The sequence below is a fragment of the Zootoca vivipara genome, chromosome 6 (genome assembly GCF_965207765.1).
Source record: "Zootoca vivipara chromosome 6, rZooViv2.hap1.1, whole genome shotgun sequence".
NCBI classification, from domain to species: domain Eukaryota; kingdom Metazoa; phylum Chordata; class Lepidosauria; order Squamata; family Lacertidae; genus Zootoca; species Zootoca vivipara.
The window spans coordinates 29,017,951-29,035,893 of NC_142589.1; the positions used below are offsets into that span (position 1 = coordinate 29,017,951).

At 49.7% G+C, this 17,943-nt stretch overlaps 1 protein-coding gene across 1 annotated transcript in view; it reads right to left on the reverse strand.

Moving 5' to 3' along the window:
• The window catches only part of LOC118086797 (ATP-binding cassette sub-family C member 12), a 77,943-nt gene that overhangs the window by 9,688 nt on the left and 50,312 nt on the right, over positions 1–17,943 (reverse strand). Inside the window, exons 24-27 of the mRNA XM_088671100.1 lie at positions 8,200–8,289; positions 7,093–7,285; positions 5,050–5,209; positions 1,817–1,895 (exon numbers count right to left, since the gene is read on the reverse strand). Of these exons, the coding sequence (XP_088527226.1) occupies positions 1,817–1,895; positions 5,050–5,209; positions 7,093–7,285; positions 8,200–8,289 (522 nt within the window). The remainder of the gene's footprint in view (positions 1–1,816; positions 1,896–5,049; positions 5,210–7,092; positions 7,286–8,199; positions 8,290–17,943) is intronic.

A 17,943-nucleotide genomic window follows, 5' to 3' on the forward strand; every position in this document is an offset into this window, starting at 1 on the left:
GGCAGAACAACAAATTGAAATCCTGCGGCACCTGGGCAAATGCTCAGAGCAGCTTGTGTAAACATTTATAGTTTTACAATTAAAATGAAGGTGGGGTGGCGGGGGAGCCGATTTTATTAGAGCTGCTCTAAGGCTTTGACAGGTGCTACTGTCTCCAAGCAATTCTCTGCTCATCCCATGCTTCCGATTGGATGAGAAACTGCAGGTAACTCCTGCTGGTATACTTGGACAAGTGCCCATAGTCCTGCTGACCCAGGAATTGACTGACTCTAGAGGACCTGTTCTATTCCACTTCTTTATAAAGCTTCTAAATCTGCTAAATTTCCCATTTTCCTCCCTTTTCTGCTAAGATTCTGTCTGTCTTCTGCCTACACATTCATTACCTGTCCCGAGCTACCAAATCCCTGCCTTTTGAGCCTGACAGCCTTATGAACACTATGAGGTATACATCTCTTACTATGTAATATTTTTACAAGGGAAAACGTTGTCTGTAATTTGTGTGGTCACCAATAGGTGTAAAGGGGGGGGCAGCAAGGGAGTTGGGTATAGGCAGAGTTGTCTCTTTGCAACATGGGGGCTGCATTTGTACAACTGAAGGCACAACCCCAGCACAAACACACACACACACACACACACACGTATTTGCACTTTGCGTGGTCAGGCGGAGTCCCCCAAAGCCCCCAGGCAGCCCCCAAGCGGAATGATGACACAAGACCACGTTCTATGGGATTAAAATTGGCCACAACTTTATTAAGAGTTTGGATGTAGGGAGACCTTGGCTCAGGCATCCCATCCCAGGGTTATCCAGCATGTGGGGGGGGGGGTTGGGCTAGCTCTGGAGAACATATGTTCAAGCAGATAGCCTGTCCCCCCCTCGATTGTAGCCGCTGGAGGGGGAGGGCAATGACAGCCTAATGCATATGGTCAATGCCTCCCCCTTAGCCCCATTTACAGGAACCCTGTTATTGCCGCCGCAATGGGGGCGGGGGATCACCGCCCCACGCCCCCCTATTTATGCAGATGACTAAAGGATTCCGCCCAAGGCCTGCATCCACCAAAACTGTGACGAATTGCTACAGGAAAGGCAAAACCTGCCAATGCAGCGAAAATTCATTTCCGGCCCTTCAACAGCAGCCTTGTCGTAGCAGCGCCTGCATGTGTGTACACCTGTGGAAGGAAATAACCTGTCATGCAATCATTAATTTTTTGGGAGTGGAGGGTGGGAAAGCTCTGGAGCATCAACTGATTCCCAGGAATGACTCTGCTTCAGCCGTGTTCAAAGTAAGGTTACCTCCTCCTACCTGGCCAATCCCCCCGGCAACGCCTCCCCCGAACTGGATTGGACAGGTAACTTCATGGACGGAGTCCACAAGTATCCAGCCCGGGAAGGCAGCGCTGGCCTCCGAACTTCCAGGGCTGCCCCAGGGATCCCAGGGGGCTGCGCATTTCCGTGCAAGATGCGCCTCCCCTTTTATGTGGGGAACGGTCATTCTGAAACAATACAAGAACCAAAACACAGCCATGCTTCGAAATCTACACTTCTCCGAATTTTGCAATGCCATTTCTCCAGCCATCAATTATTTCTGCCTTTTAAAAGAGGAAAGGACAATTAAGAATGTAATTAGTGAACATTAATTGTTCAAATCTTAAATGGGACTGGATATTAGCCACATTATTCTCACTACTGCTTTGGTATCTTGTGATTAATGATACATGGTTAACAGGGAATCAAAATTTTCCATATGCTGTCATTTACATCAGACAATAATAGATTAGATTGGGAAAACAAAGAAATACATATATATATAAAACATACTGTGTTTTTCATAAATGTTCTCCTCAGAGCTTGCCAAATTTCATCGTCTGTGTGGTCTTTAAATGGATCTAAGTTGTACCTGTAAGGTAGGAATGAGAATGAAAGAAGCACATTGCCCCTGAGAAAGAAAACATTGCCTGCTGCTGCAGTTCTTGTGGACTAGACCCTTGGATTCATTATTATTGCACAGTTGAGACTGAGGGCAAGAAACATGGAGGGACATTGTTGCCATGTCCTGTTTGTGAGCTTCTGGAGATATCTGATTGTATGGAACAGAATGCTGGATTAGATGAGCTTTGGCTTGTTTGAGAAAGGCAACATCTATGCTCTTAAGAAGTTATCTGTGGGATATAGCGGCCTCATATAAACAGCTTGCATAGCTCTAGTTAATGAATGAAGGGTTAAGATCATAGAGTAAACTGTCCTGCCAGGCTTAGCTAGGTCACACCCCCTCACCTTGGGAGGAAAGGTTACGTATCTACCAAAACCTTTGTTCTCTCTCTTTCTTTCCACCATGAAAACAACCAGAAAGGATGTCTGGGCTAAATGCTCCAAGCCAGACCATGTGGGTTTAGCAAGCCATCTTTGTGTTTTTATACAAATCATTTAGAAACATTTACCAATTTCGAAGCTAAGTTAAACTGCCTGTCTTTTGTTGGCTGCTGCTGTATGGAAAAGCACATAAATCTGACCTTTGAAGAGTTTGTAAGTAAACCATTTTTGATTTTACAAACAGTGTGGTATCTTTTTATGCTAAAGGGAAGTGGGAGCTTTGGAATAAACTTAGAAGGGGATATTTTAAAGGTCTAACAGCCTACTGTATATTTCCACACTTTACTTTGCTGCATGTTTTTTGATTTTAAATCTCTGCTGGGGCTTTCTCACCAACAAATACTTGCCCCAAACCAGCATCAGGGCATCCAGGGAATTCTCATTCTACTATTTTAAACCAATTTATTAACCAAAATACCAACATTACTGGTGTTAGCAGGGTCTTTTAAATAATACCAGTAGAGTCCAGAGAGAAAAGAAATCCTGATAACATTGTATTACATGACCATTGTATAAGATCTCCTTACTGTATTTACCTGGAAAGCAGACCATTTCTCTCATCTTACTCCATGCGTTTAACCTTTGACCGGCTCAATGAGGCATTATACTTTTTACATGCAAATACGTAGAGTTCTAAAACTGAAAAGGGGGCTTCCATTGCCTTACACTGCAGTCCTATGCATGTTGACTCAGAAGTAAGTCCCACCATGTCCAATGGCACTGCAATCTGAAAGTCATTTACTTGGGAATAAGTTGTACTGAGCTCTGTGTGACTTACTTCTGAATAAATGTACTTGGACTTGAACCCCTTTACATACAAACGGTGGCACTGACTATTTTAAGAATGGCTGACTTATGTGTCCTTATGTCTGAGTTTGTGGGGTTTGTGGGGGGCTGGGTGCTTCTTGGGATATTTGTTTATGTATGTACCGGTACATTGTTCTGTGTGCTTTTTTCTTTCTGGTATACCAGAGTCCCCAAACTAAGGCCCGGGGGCCGGATGCCACCCAATCGCCTTTTCAATCCGGCCTGTGGACAGTCCAGGAATCAGCATGTTTTTACGTGAGTAGAATGTGTCCTTTTATTTAAAATGCATCTCTGGGTTTTTTGTGGGGCATAGGAATTTGTTCATTTTTTTTCCTTCAAAATATAGTCCGGCCCCCTGCTGAAAAAGTTTGCTGACCCCTGTTATACTATAGTTATACTATAGGAAAGGAAATACAGTGATACCTTGGTTCTCAAATGCCTTGGTTCTCAAATGCCTTGGTACTCAAATGTCTTGGTTCTCAAACACCAAAAACCCGCAAGTAAGTGTTCTGCTTTTCAAATGTTTTGGGGAAGCCGAACATCTGGTGTGGCTGTTGGCCATCGTTTCTGGGGCGCCTGCACTTTTCAGAAGCTGCACCTTGGTTTTCGAACATTTCAGAAGTCAAACAGACTTCTGGAACAGATTAGGTTTGGCGCTTTTGTTTTTGCTATTTTTTGTGTGTTTTCGTTTTTGAGGTTTTTTCAGTTAATTTGTTTTTGTGACTGTGTGGAACCCCAGTTCTGCTACTACTGATTGACCGTGTGACTGCAGAAATGGATAAAAGCGCCACCCCCTCCCATCCAAACAATGTCTATCATCAGTGCAGGTAAGAAAAAAAATTATTTTTAATTTTTATCATTTACAATACTGTCTTATTTATTTTATAGCACAGTACATTGATTATTGCTTTCACTTTATGGATCAATGGTCCCGTGAGATCATAAAACTCATGTTAAATTGCTGTTTATGGGGTTGTTTTCAAAAAGTCTGGAACGGATTAATCCATTTTGCATTACTTTCTATGAGAAAGTGCACCTTGGTTTTGGAACGCTTTGGTTTTGGAATGGACTTCCGAAACGGATTAAGTTTGAGAACCAAGGTACCACTGTAAATAAAGCATACATATATCTGCATGTTTTATGGGAAGCAGAGCTCACCCCTTCAGGTCTCCTCTCCCTCAATAGTCACCTGGAATCAGCCATTCCAACAGGCTGCCTCACTGGGAGAGATTGGAAGCAGGAGGCTCACTCCATCAGCTTTTCCGAAAGACCAGCTCCACCAGGAACCTTCTTCCCTTGAACTGTGCCAGCTGATCATTATAAGAACCGCTTACAAATTCATGCCTGAGTTTTTATTTTCCTCTTCCCTCCCTGTACATTTTCCTTTGTGTGTCTTTTTTTTTAAAAAAAAACTAAGCCTGCAGGCAGGGACTGTCTTTTTTAAATTGCGTATTAGCCACTCCAGGAGCCTTTTTGGCTAAAAAGTGCACTACAAATGCTCTAAATAAATAAATCAATAAAATAATTTCTTAAATTGGTTTTCCGTCCTAACTTCCAATGCAAAGTACATATACTGTAGAGATGCCACAACAGCCACTTGGTGTTCACAGGGTCTGCCTTTCGATTGTTTACCAGATGTTTAGGTTCTGCATCACTGTACCTTTCCCCCTTTCCTCTATGACCCAACCTGAGTCAAGAACTTACTGGGTTACTTTATGCAAACTACTCTCTGTCTCAACCTCCTGTCTGCAGCAAAGGGCAAATCATGTTGATGTTCTTCCCCTTCCTTTACAGAGTGATTTTGAAACTAGCACTAGTTGGTTAGGTTTCACTTTTGCAGCAAAGGTTAATTTGATAATTGTCACAACAGCTACCTTACTGTACCTACAAACAGAACGGGATCTTGAGGAATGACCGACAACTTGGTCCTTAGAGACTCCAAACTAATACAGAGGATATCAACCTTGTCAATGAGGATGGTGCCAGCAGTTGGTTCCACTAGTCTGAACAAGGCAACCCCTAAGGATGATTTTCCTGAAAGAAGGATGCAGCATTTAAGAAACCAAATACGTGGGTTTTCATCCTACTGAAAAAGTTCTAGATCAAGCGTGCAGGGTGGTGATTTCTGAGGGGGGAACCAGCATTTCCCTCCAGAAACCTGAAGATAAGCAAGGGGCTTGGTTGGTGGACCATGGGATGAAGACTGGATTCCATCATGTAATGAACCGAAATCATAATGGGATCCAAATAGAGTCTGATTGCCCCACATTAAGCCAAGCTATTTCCTGATTCTGGGTGGGAGGGAAATGATTTAATCCAAGGCAACCCAACATGAGCCCAGCAGGGCTTGCCCAGCGGCGGAGCCAGCCGCTTGGGCACCCGGAGTGGAGCACATGCCGTGCACCTGGGGGGTGGGGTGAGCTGCCCAGGGGGGCGATTGACACTGTGCTCAGCGCCCATTCGGGGTGACTGGTGCAGCGATTGGTGCGCAGGGGGCCGTTCGGTGCCCATTGGGGGCGATTGGCTCGCCCATTGGTGCCCATTGGGAGCTAATGGTGTGGCAACTGGTGCCCGGGGGGGCATGGCAATCCGCCCAGGGGGGATTTTGTCACCCTCCACGGATGACACATGGGGTGGGCCGCCCCCACAACCCCCCTTCCTATGCCCCAGGGCTTGCCCATCCTATCCATATTCCACAAACGCACACACAAATCATATTATACTTTCCATGCTTATTCCATTTCTTAAGCCCATTTGTAAGGAGTTATAGGATGATAAGCAGAATATTTATTGATCCAGTCCAATTATTTGTCACTTTTCAGAACTAAGCCCCCACAAAGCAATGTAATGGAGAGAAATTTGGAGAAGTGCAAATTTCAAAATGAGAGCTGTGTTTCTGTTTGCATATTGGTCTAGAGGAATGCAAATTTAGTAGGTTCACATTAAAATGTGAACCAAATAAATTTCTTCCCAGTCCATAATAGCACACATAACCATCATATAGGAAATAGCTGGTTGGGTGGTTGGTAGATACCATTTCATGCCATATCATATATAATGAGCAGTTTCAAAGAGTCTCTTAATCAAACTCTTAAAGCCAAATATTCCACCACAGTACAACATCAGACCAAGAAATGGAACATGGGACTGAATTATTTAGATGAAGGGGTGGGACTATGCAGATAGGGACAATGACTCCCATGATTGGCTGGATGGTTGGTGGAGTTTCATGTTACAGAATATATATTAAGCAGTTTCAAACAGTTTGTCTCTTGTTTAGGGTGTTACCTAATGAGAGTCAAAGAGACTCAAAGTAGACTCATTGAAGTCAATGGACATGGCTCACTGAAATTTATTAAGATTCTAAGGGTCTTACTCAGATTAGACCCACTGAAATTTATTAATTTCAGTGGGTCTAATCTGAGTAAGACCCCTAAATTTATTAATTTCAGTGGGTCTAATCTGAGTAAGACCCTTAGAATCTTAAGAAGCAAATATCCCATCACACTTGTGTCTCCAAGATCCCATCATGGAACACAGCATTGCACCAAGAAACAGAACTCAGAGTTGAGCTATGCAGATGAAGGGGTGGGGCTATGCAAATAGGGACGTGCTTGCTTCTCAGTGACTCCTATTGGATTTGATGGGATCAAGGGACTGCAGCCTGGGACATGGCTAAAAAAGGATGGAGGGAAAAACCCTCAACACAGATATTTGATCTGGTAGGGGATGGAAGCAAACAGGGCAGGCTTAGCTCCATCTCAGATGGTGACTCTGGCCCAGTTCGATCAGCACCCGATGGTCTATCTTGAGCATTTATGCAGAGTCAGGGAAATACAGAAGCCCTCCTCCCACCCACCCTCCCCAGCCACAAAATAAGCAAATAAATCAGCTGGACTGAACTAAAAGTAACGCACCCGAGCCCGTCCGGCCAACAATCCCGATTTTTTCCTTGCCGTGAATGTTCATGTTTAGGTCATGGAGCACCAAGGGGCTGTCTTCTCGGTATTTCATCCGGTAGTTAATGAAGGTAATTTCACCCTGAGAAGGCCAGTTTGGGGGAGGGAGCTTTTGCACTTCCTTGCCCTCTGCTGTTTCAGGAACACATTTCTGGAAGAGAGCAGGGCGGGGGATTGGTGGGATCCATCCGCTATCACGACAACTTGGGTCATGGACTGGGCTTTTTAAAAAGAGGTGCAAACATTTTCTGTAACTAGCTATCAAGGCAAGTGCAGTCTAGTTACTTATGGCAGTGCTTAAAGCAATGATGGGGACCCCACAGTGTGTGTGTGTGTGTGTGTGTGTGTGTGTGTGTGTGTGAATGCAGCCCTCTCCAGCCCCCCAGAACTCCACTCCACACTGGCCACACACCCCTCTCCTCAAGCCACATCCCTTACCAACTGCACTCTACCTCAAGTGCTCTTGCCTGGCAGGAATGAGTCACTGAGCTGTGATAATGAGGGGGTGTGTGTTTGTGTTTGCGTGGAAGTCAATACACACTGTAAATAACGGACCAACACCTCAAGGGCTGTGGTGATTCTTGAGAATGTCACTTCTGATCTGACTACCCTCTCAGCATCCCTTGTAACGCTGCGCTGCTCTGGTAGGTCAAACTAACGCGAGTCTCTCTACCATTTGCACTATACACTTAGGCCAGCACCATGCCGCTTTAACAACAACAACAACAACAACAACAACTTATTATTTATACTCCGCCCATCTGGCTGGCTTTCCCCAGACACTCTGGGCAGCTTCCAACAAAAGATTAAAAATACATTAAAACATCAGTTTTACAGAGTTACAATTCTGAGTAGTTTAACAGCCAATCTTCTTCCCATGATACTCTGGGAACTGTAGTTCTGGGAGGGGAATACCTTTTACCTTTACCTAAGGGCCTCCTAACAACTCTCAGCACCCTTAACAAACTACACTACCCAGGATTCTTTTGGGGGTTCAAACTGCTTTAGTACAGATAGAGCCTAGCTAGAATTAAATACAGTACTCTCGCTAGGGGACCTTCTTACCGTGATATATTCCATAATTTGCTCAACATGTGTAAATCGAGCTTCTGTCTCCGATCCCGTTCTCACACACACTTGCAGAAGTCCACTCAACTATGAAGGAGGGGAAGAAAGGAAGGGGAAAGATCAGGAAGCTGTGCTGGGGGAATAATTAGCTACCTGTGCGCCAAACAGAAAAGCAGAAAGAATTCAGTTCTATTCATTGCAGTCACTGCAGGATATACCAAAGTGTTATTCTCCCATGCACGGGAACCTGCCGGAGTCAGCGCCAGTTTTGAGAGGTCAGGTGAGCTCCACCGCCCCACCACACTGTTGCTGCTGCTTCCCGGGAAGTATTGGGTGTGAGGTTATTGTGGTGTAAAAGCGCTGGTGGAGCCAATTTTGGTGCCCCCACTGGTGTGTCACCACCTTTCCTGTACCAGCAGTAACATGACCAACCAGCGGCCAGGTGAGTGCCACCACCACACTGCCTGCTATTGCCTCCATGGAAAGAGTTGTCTCTGCCTCTTGGCCTCCCTCGTCCCATTTTCCTATTTCAGCTTCTACCTCTGATGCCACGGACCCACCCCCCTCACACTCACTAAGCCCTGTTACCTCTTCAGCTTCTGACAACTCCTCCTTGTCTTCTCCTTCCCCTCCCTCTGACCACCCATCGTTGTCCCACCACCAATTCCCAGGCTCTGGGCCTTCTTCCCTTGTGGGGGTTCCCCAGCTGGTTCCTCCCACCATTATTCTGTGTCCAACCGGTCCAAGACATATGGGATCAGCTCATATCGGTTCATTCCCAAATAGGTGTGTTTACCTCATCTCATGACCTGTTGCTTATCCAAATTTGGCTCTACAGTCAGCGGTGGAGCTAACCGCTCGGGCACCTGGAGTGGTGCACATGCCGTGCACCCAGGGGGCAGGGCGAGCCACTGAGGGCAGTGACTGGCGCAGCGACCGGCACTCGGGGAGTGATCGGCGCAGTGATCAGCGCCCATTGGGGATGGTTGGCGTGGCAGTCGGTGTCCAGGGGAGCAATGACTAACTACAGGCCTAGAAATCCTATATAATAAAGTCCCTGTGTCCCTGCGTCCAAGTTGTCCCGTGTGTCCCTGGGTTACTGCGCATGTGCCCCAGGGACACAGGGATTGGACGGAGAGACAGGACATGGACACACACGTGCTCTCTCCCCCCCCACCTCTGTCTACCGTTTACGCCGCTTTGTCAGGGTGCTCCGCTGAGCCCAGCTGGGCAGCGGGCGCCCAGAAGAAGGCCGCAATTCGGCCTCTTTCTGTGGCGGCGGCGCGTGGGGGGGCCGGCTGGCCCCTCCCATGGCCGCCGCTTCGTCGGGGCGCTCTGCTGAGCCCAGCTGGGCAGCGGGCGCCCAGAAGAAGGCCGCAATTTGGCCTCTTTCTGTGGCGGCAGCGCGTGGGCGGGCCGACTGCCCCCTCCCACGGCCGCCGCTTCGTCGGGGCGCTTTGCTGAGCCCAGCTGGGCAGCGGGCGCCCAGAAGAAGGCCGCAATTCGGCCTCTTTCTGTGGTGGCGGCACATGGGGGGGGCGGCTGGCCCCTCCCACGGCCGCCGCTTCATCGGGGCGCTCCGCTGAGCCCAGCTGGGCAGCGGGTGCCCAGAAGAAGGCCGCAATTCGGCCTCTTTCTGTGGCGGCAGCGCCAAAACAGGCTGAATTGCGGCCTTCTCCTGGGCGCCCGCTGCCCAGCTGGGCTCAGCGGAGCGCCCACTGCTAAAGGGAGGGAAGGCCGCGGCCCCGCCACTCCTCTAGCGCCCGTTTACTGAACGGGCTGAATGACACTAGTATATATATATATATATCTGACTCCTAGGAAAGAGCTGTCCTTTCGGAAAGCGAGTTAAATAAAGGGACTTGCAATTTACCATGACCAAAATAAAAATAAAAATGCCTCGCGCTTTAGGGAAAACACCACCACTTTAAGCTAAATCTGCCTTCCCCCCTATGTGCTAACGTGCATAAAGCATAGACATGAGCGGCACATCGTTAATCCTGCGATAATAACAGGCGGCTCCTTGCATTCACTGTACAGAAGCTTAAATGTCAGGAACAGAGTTTCTGAGTCAGGACGAGGAAAGGTTAAGCCAACAAATACAGGCAAGCATTTGTTGCCTCTGAGAGATCCATTACAACTGGAAATGTATTTCCATCACTAGTCTGAGAGTGTAAAGGTTAAGGATGGAGAAAAGGGGTGGGGTGGGGGCCTATGATGAGTGTTTTGCGATAAGGATGCTTAAGATGACTTAAGAAAATAACATATTGATCGTCATGTAAGATGAAAATCACAGCAGAAAGATCCTACTGCATTTCTTTGCCCCAAGGAAAGGTTTTGTAGAACCTGGAAAACAACTTTGAAATAAATAAAAATAAATGGAAGGTCACTGACTTCAGGCATTCCAATGAGCCCCCATTCTCAACCCTCCATTCCTGAGGGTCAGTTCACACAAATTTCTGGAGGGTTGTGGAAGATGGATCCCCCACCTTGGCTGTTTTCCAGACTACTCGGATAATTCCGTTAGAATCAATCACTTGGGTCGGGCGATCACTTCTGACACCGATCTCACTTGCTCCAGGAATAACCACATCAGTCACTCAACTGTTGCGACTGCTTCTATGGATGCCACAAACTTTGGACCACAGACATCATGTGAGGAAGGGCTGAGGTTGGTGACCGAGCACATGCTTTTCACTTAGAAGGTTCCAGGTTCAGATCCTGGCATCTCCGGTTCAGAAAGGATCAGGCGGCAGGTGATGCAAAGGACCTCTGTTTGAGTCTCTGAAGAACTGCTGCCAGTCAGAGTAAGCAACACTGGACTAGATGAACCAATGGTGTGCCTTAGTAAGAAGGCTTTTTATCTACAGATAGTGGTGGCTGATTCCTCTTGGGACTGGTAGGGTGGGTGGAAGGGAGACCAACAGTAGGTGGAGCCAGAGAAACCAAGGCAGGCAAAGCCAACTATAGGCAACGACCAATTTACATGCGTCCACTTGACTCATCATGCTGAATCTGGAAGCTTTTCAAATTGCTTTACAAATGTCAGAAACGGCCTTAAAAGAGCTAGACAGGGCAAAAAAGGAGCAGAAAGAGCCCCTAGCAATCCCACAAGTCTTTGCAAGCGCATTTCCAGGAGCTTTTGCACTGACCATTGAGGACTGTGGAAAGTTGGAGTTTGGTCAAAGAAATTTGGAAGGTGGCATAGTGGTAGAATTTGGCAGAGTTTGATGACTGGTAAATGCTGCTGGTTTTTCCAATGGTTTCCAGAGGTTTAGAGGGTGTTTGCAGGCTTTTCTAATGGTGTTTCAAATATAAGAGATTTCATGTAAACGTGCGGTGCCTCAGAATGTAACCCCTGTGTAAATTGGGAGTTGCCTGTAATTCTGGTTTCGTCCATGTCCTCCTCTACATTCTACAAAGGCAGCGCTGAGACTGAGGAGAAGGAAGCTGCTGCCCTGGTGTGGCTGGAATAAAGAGGCAGGCATGAGGGGGCTAGCCAAGAGGAGAGTGGTGGGGCAATGTCCTCTTTGCCCCAATGGGCCAATCTCTGCCGTCTTCAGATTTGCATCTTCCAATGCATGGGCTCAGGTCGGCTTCACCATTTTATGTGGCAGGGTGGACACCATAGAAAGTGAAACGGCGACATGTTTCAAAGCACTGGAGGGCAAACGGTAAGCAGGCATGTGGCAGGAGCCCCAGCTGTCCGCAGCTCCTTCAGCGCGGATCTCCTGTGTGTTTTTGCTAACACATGCCTCCGTTTCACACTTTTAACAGCTGCCGGAAACTCCAGAAAATGCACAGAGGCACAAATTTCCCCTTTTGCACCCTGGCAAAAGAATACCACAAATCTGTACATTTTGGAAGAGCAACAAACTAGCTCCCCCCAAACAATGTGTTTAACATTTCAATCCGTGCTTGACATTAGCAAAAAGGGGTTAGATTGCAAAGCTAACGCAACCAGATGTATTTGAAGGATGCACTTTGCATATCGGGGACCCAGCAGCTGGGCTTATAGATACAGTGAGAAAATATGCTCTGTACCTATTAAAGCTGTACAGTTGGAGGGTTCGTTCTTTCATGGTGGCTTACCACGTGGGCCTCTGTTTGCATTTATTTAAAGGCAAAGCTTTCTAATGCGTACTTTCCAGGACAATGCATAAACCAAAACACAGCTATCCCTTCTCCAAAAATTTTAGCGCAGTTGACCAGCCAAGGAACATGTGGGAAAATGTATACAATAGGGCAAAGTGTGCATAAAGAAAAAATATTAAATGCACACACTATCTGCACTTTCTGGAAACAATTGGTGACACTTTGTCCCAAAAGGCTTTCCCAGCTAGATAAATGGGTCTTTGCCATAAGTGTCCACTTCTTAGGGTTTCAGTCTTGTATTAAATTTATTTGATGTTTTAAGCTGTTTTTTTTAATCAACTTGTGGGCAAATTGGCTCAAGACAGTTGTTTAGGAGGCAATTAAATCAATGATAATAAAATAAAACAAACAAACTGTGAGGGACAGGGGATATCGCGAAGTCCCTCCCCTCCTGAGTTCAAGCCCAGCACTGACCACAGGGGAAAGCAGAGGGAGCTCTGATTCCAGTGGGGAAGCAGGAAGTCGGGTCCGAGGCTCAGGCAAGGTAGCGGAGCCAGGGTCCCAGGTGGGACAGGAAGGGGCAAGTAAGGGGGGGAGACCCATCCCTCCAACGCCAGAATTACGCAGAAAGAGGAGGGGCAAGAGAATGGGGCTTCCGAGGCTTTTGTGCTGGGGAAAGACGCGCCAAAAGTCATTCGGAGGTTCTGATACCGACTGACCACATCACTCCTTGTAAATAGCAATGACTTTAGCACTGTAAATACGCAGCACCAATAAAAGAATAAAATGCAGAGCTGCGTAGCGTAGTTACTCTGAAGTAGCCTACTCCGGCCACTGTGACAGCAACCTCCGAATCCTTTTTGGGCTACTTTGGAGTTGCCGGGATGAGCGTGTCAGAGGCGGAGAAATGGCGGCAGATCGCGGAACAAGCACAGGAGGAGCTGCAGCAGCTGACTCTGCATGCACAGGGAGAATTAAAGGCAGCTAAAGAAGAGACTAAGAAGGTCCAGGAAGACCGGCTACAACTTGCGGAACAGGTGAGAGCGCTTCAGGAAAGAGAGCAGCAATTAAGGGCGGTGGCGGTAGACCTCCAAAGCAAGCTGGATGCAGAGAAAGACAAGGCGGGAGGGGCCCCCCAAGTCCAAGTGCTGCCAGGAAGGAGAGCCGGGACCCTAGTAAGCAAGTTCAATGGAGACCCGAGGGAATATCATGGCTTTGAGACTGAGATCGTGTATGCTCTTGAGCTGCACCATAATGAGTTCCCCGATGATGAGCACAGAGTAGCGTTTATTGTGGAACATCTTACCGGAGCAGCCAGGGAGTGGCTAAGACCGTTAATCGCAACCAAGAATCCTTGCATGAAAAATGTCCAACAATTTCTAGAAGGTTTGAGGACGATGTATTCGTCCGATAGTCATATGGACCAGACTAAGGAGGAACTGCATAATTTACGCCAAGGAAATATGACAGTTCGCGCATATTGGGCGAAATTCACCATGCTGGTGCACAGACTGGGGTGGGTTTTGGAGTCGCCTCCTATGCAAGCGGCGTTCTACTTGGGTTTGCACGAGGAGGTGAAGGATGAGCTCTCGAGAGGTCCAAAGCCCAGTACTATGGATCAGCTGAGCAAAGCGGCTCTGGCGGTGGGGGTGAGACAGGAATCCCGGTGGAACGACAAGCAAGCGACGCGCGCAAAGCGGGCTTGGTTCCCACGGTCGCAGGAGAAGCCACTCCCTCAACAACCCTTTCAAGCCACGCCTGGGGCCAGCCAGGACCAGGAGCCCATGCAGATTGATAGCGCGCGCGCGGGGGCTTTTCAAACCCCAGCGGCGCCAAGACGCAAGGAGGGAAGGGGCGGGAATTGCTTTCTCTGCAACTCACCCCAGCATCTCGTCAGAGACTGCCCACATCGCAGGGAGTGGCAAGGAAAGGCGGGAACGGTGGTGCCCTCCCCCACTGACGCAGCACCACAGCAGGGAAACGGGAAAGCCTGGCTGCAGGAGACAAGGGGCAGCAGCCAGGCACAGTCAGCAGACAACAGCCCCAACCCACCCACCCGCACAGAGAGGAGCAGAGCCAGCCCACCCCTCCCAGAGCAGGAGTGGTTCTAGAAGTCACGCTAACGCTCCCAAATGGCTATCCACTGACAGTCCTAGCCTTAATTGACAGTGGTGCATCAGCCAACTTCTTCTCGAGAAACTTTGCAGAAGAGCACCAGATCCAGCTTCTGCAGCTGGATTTTCCTCTGCACGTGGCAACCATTGACGGCAGGGAGCTGCTGGGAGGGGCCATCACACATCAAACCCCCCCCATGAGAATGACGGTGGGAAGGCACTCAGAGACACTGGCGTTCAACGTCACCACCATCTCAGACCCCCCCATCGTCTTGGGCATGAGCTGGCTGGCGCGCCACGACCCCTCCATCAGTTGGCACCAGAGGTGCATCACGTTTGGGTCGGACTTTTGTCTGGAACATTGCATGCAGCACCAACCAGGGGAGGGGCCTCCGATAGCCACGGTGGCCACCATGCATATCAAAGGGGGTGAGGCGATACCCAAGCCGTACTGGGACCTGCAGGAGGTCTTCAGCGAAGCGGAGTCCGACCACCTACCCCCGCACAGGCCTTTTGACTGCCAGATCAACCTGGTGCCAGGGGCGACGATACCCCCAGCCAAGCTGTACGCCATGTCAGACCAGGAACTGGAGGATCTGCGCGCTTTCATCGACAAGAACCTCAAGCGGGGGTTCATAAGGGAAAGCAAGGCAGCAGGGGACAGCCCGGTCTTCTGGGTGGACAAGAAAGACACGCAACAGCGCCGTCTTGTGGTGGACTTTAGACGGCTGAATTCGGTGACAGAGCCAGTGGCTTTCCCCATGCCCAGAGTGGACGATCTCCTGACAGCGGCACGCAGGGGCAAGATTTTCACCAAGCTGGACCTACGGGGGGCGTACAACTTGATCAGGATCCGGGAAGGCGATGAATGGAAAACCACGATGTTCACGCCTCTGGGCTCTTTTGAATATCTGGTGATGCCCTTCGGTTTGCAAGGGGGCTCAGCATGCTTCCAGGCCTTCATGCACCACGTCCTGGGGTCCCTCCTCTTCAGGAAATGCTTGGTCTTCCTAGATGACATCCTTATCTACTCAAATGACCCAGTGCAGCATGTGAAAGATGTCAGAGAGGTGTTGCAGCGCCTGAAGGAGAACCACCTGTATGTGAAGCTGGAGAAGTGCAAGTTTCACACCAAAGAGGTGGACTTCCTGGGCTACAAGCTGTCAGACAAGGGGCTGGCGATGGACAAGGACAAGGTGCAGGCCATCCTGGACTGGAACAGCCCCAGGACGCGCAAAGATGCCCAACGCCTACTAGGCTTCGCCAACTTCTACAGGAAGTTCATCAAGAATTTCTCTCGCGTTACGGCTCCCATCACTGACTGCCTGAGAGGCAAGCAGAAGTTCAGGTGGACACCAGAGGCGCAAGCAGCGTTCGAAAGCCTCAAGAGGGTGTTCGCCTCAGACCAGAACCTGTTCCACGTGGTGCAGGACGCGCCCCTACGCATTGAGACAGATGCTTCTGAAAAAGCTGTGGGCGCCATTTTGTTGCAACTGGACGCCAACAGGGAGTGGAGACCCTGTGCCTTCTTCTCCAGGAAGCTGACACAGCCTGAACGCAACTACACAGTGTTTGATAGGGAACTTCTCGCGATCTACGCTGCGTTCCAGCACTGGCGACACTTCCTGGTGGGCGCAAAGCACCCCATCCAGGTGTGCACAGACCACAAGAACCTGGAGTTCTGGAGAACTGCCAGGGTGCTCAACCAGCGGCAGATACGGTGGGCAGAGTTCTTCTCGAACTTCAACTTCTCCATCCACTACATCCCGGGAGAGCAGAATGTCAGGGCGGATGCCCTCTCCCGCAAGCCAGAGTACATGGAGGAGGAGGCGCCACCAGCACCCAGGCACATTTTCCCCCCGTCAGCATGGTCCTGCGGAGCAGCAGTGGTGAGCGAGGCAGAACTCACAGCACTGACGGCAGCGGATGAATTTGCCAACCGCATCTTCAGAGAACTGAGAGGGGGGAGGGAGCAGGCAAAAGACTTTGCAGAACGCAGGGGGCTGCTTTTCTACAAGGGTGCACTGTACCTGCCCACCACCCAGCTGAGACGTACGGTCCTCAAGCAGATGCACGACAACCCAACGGCGGGTCATTTTGGAAGGGACAAAACCGCCCACCTAGTCATGAGACACTTCTGGTGGCCAGGGGTGCGGGAAGATGTTCGAGACTATGTACGGGGCTGTGACACCTGCCAGCGGGCAAAGGTGGTCAGAGCAGCGCCACCAGGATTGCTGGAGCCCTTAGCCACCCCACACAGGCCGTGGGAAGTGGTGTCCATGGACTTCATCACAGATCTGCCTTCTTCCAGGGGCAAGACCGCAGTGTTGGTGGTGGTGGACCTCATGTCCAAAATGTGCCACTTTATACCGTGTGCCAGGGCGGTCTCGGCAGAAGAGACAGCCAGACTGTTTGTGGACCACGTATTCAGACTGCATGGATTACCTTTAAGGGTTATTTCGGATAGAGGCCGCCAATTTGTTTCCAGGTTCTGGAGGCGGCTCATGAACCTCCTGCAGGTGGAGGTCAGCTTGTCGACAGCTAGACACCCGCAGACCAACGGACAGGCGGAGAGAGTCAACGCCATTCTGCAGCAGTACCTGAGATGCTACGTCAGCCAGCGGCAAACAGACTGGGTGGATCGACTGCCACTGGCAGAATTTGCCTACAACAATGCGGTGCACGTCTCCACAGGGGTGTCGCCCTTTAAGGCCAATTACGGGCGCGACCTCAGATCTTTCCCAGAGAGGGAGGGGGAGGAGGAGGAGGAGGGCCCACAGGCTGAGGATTGGGCAGAGGAACTGGAGACGGTGCACCAGCAGCTCAGAGAACACTTGGAGAGGGCCAAGGAAGCGTACAAAAGGGGGGCAGATCGCCACAGGCGACAAGGGGAGGTCATCAGGGTGGGGGACAAGGTTTGGTTGTCCTCGGAGGGCCTGCCCACCAGAGGGAGGTGCAAAAAGCTGGCGCCCAGAAGGCTGGGTCCCTTCACAGTCACGCAACAGGTCAACCCGGTGGCATACAGGCTGGCACTGCCAGAGGACATGAGGGTGCATCCAGTGTTTCATAGATCGCTGCTGTCGCCGTACAGGGAAAGCAGCAGGCTCCGAGACAGCGAACACACCCCCGAGGGAGGGGGGGAGAGGGGAGGCAGGGAGCAACTCAATGAAGCCACGGCCATCCTTGATTCACGGAGGGGGGTGGGGGGCCTGGAGTACCTCATGGCATGGGAGGACGCTCCGCCCTCCCAGAATGAATGGGTCCCCGCCACTCAGATACAGGAGGAATTCTTGGTGGAAGAATTTCACGCCCTCTTTCCCCACAGACCCAAGCCCTGGCACATGGAAAGGGAGGGGGAGGAGGAGGAGGCACGGGAGAGCAGCTCACCATGGCGCTGGGAGGCGGAGTTTGAGGAATCGGGAGACGAGGTATGGGTGTCACCAAGATCCACCCAGTCAGAGGCAGAAGCAGATTGGCAGCACATTTTTACCCCCACCAGCTCAGACGCCACGGACTTTTTGGGATTCCAGTC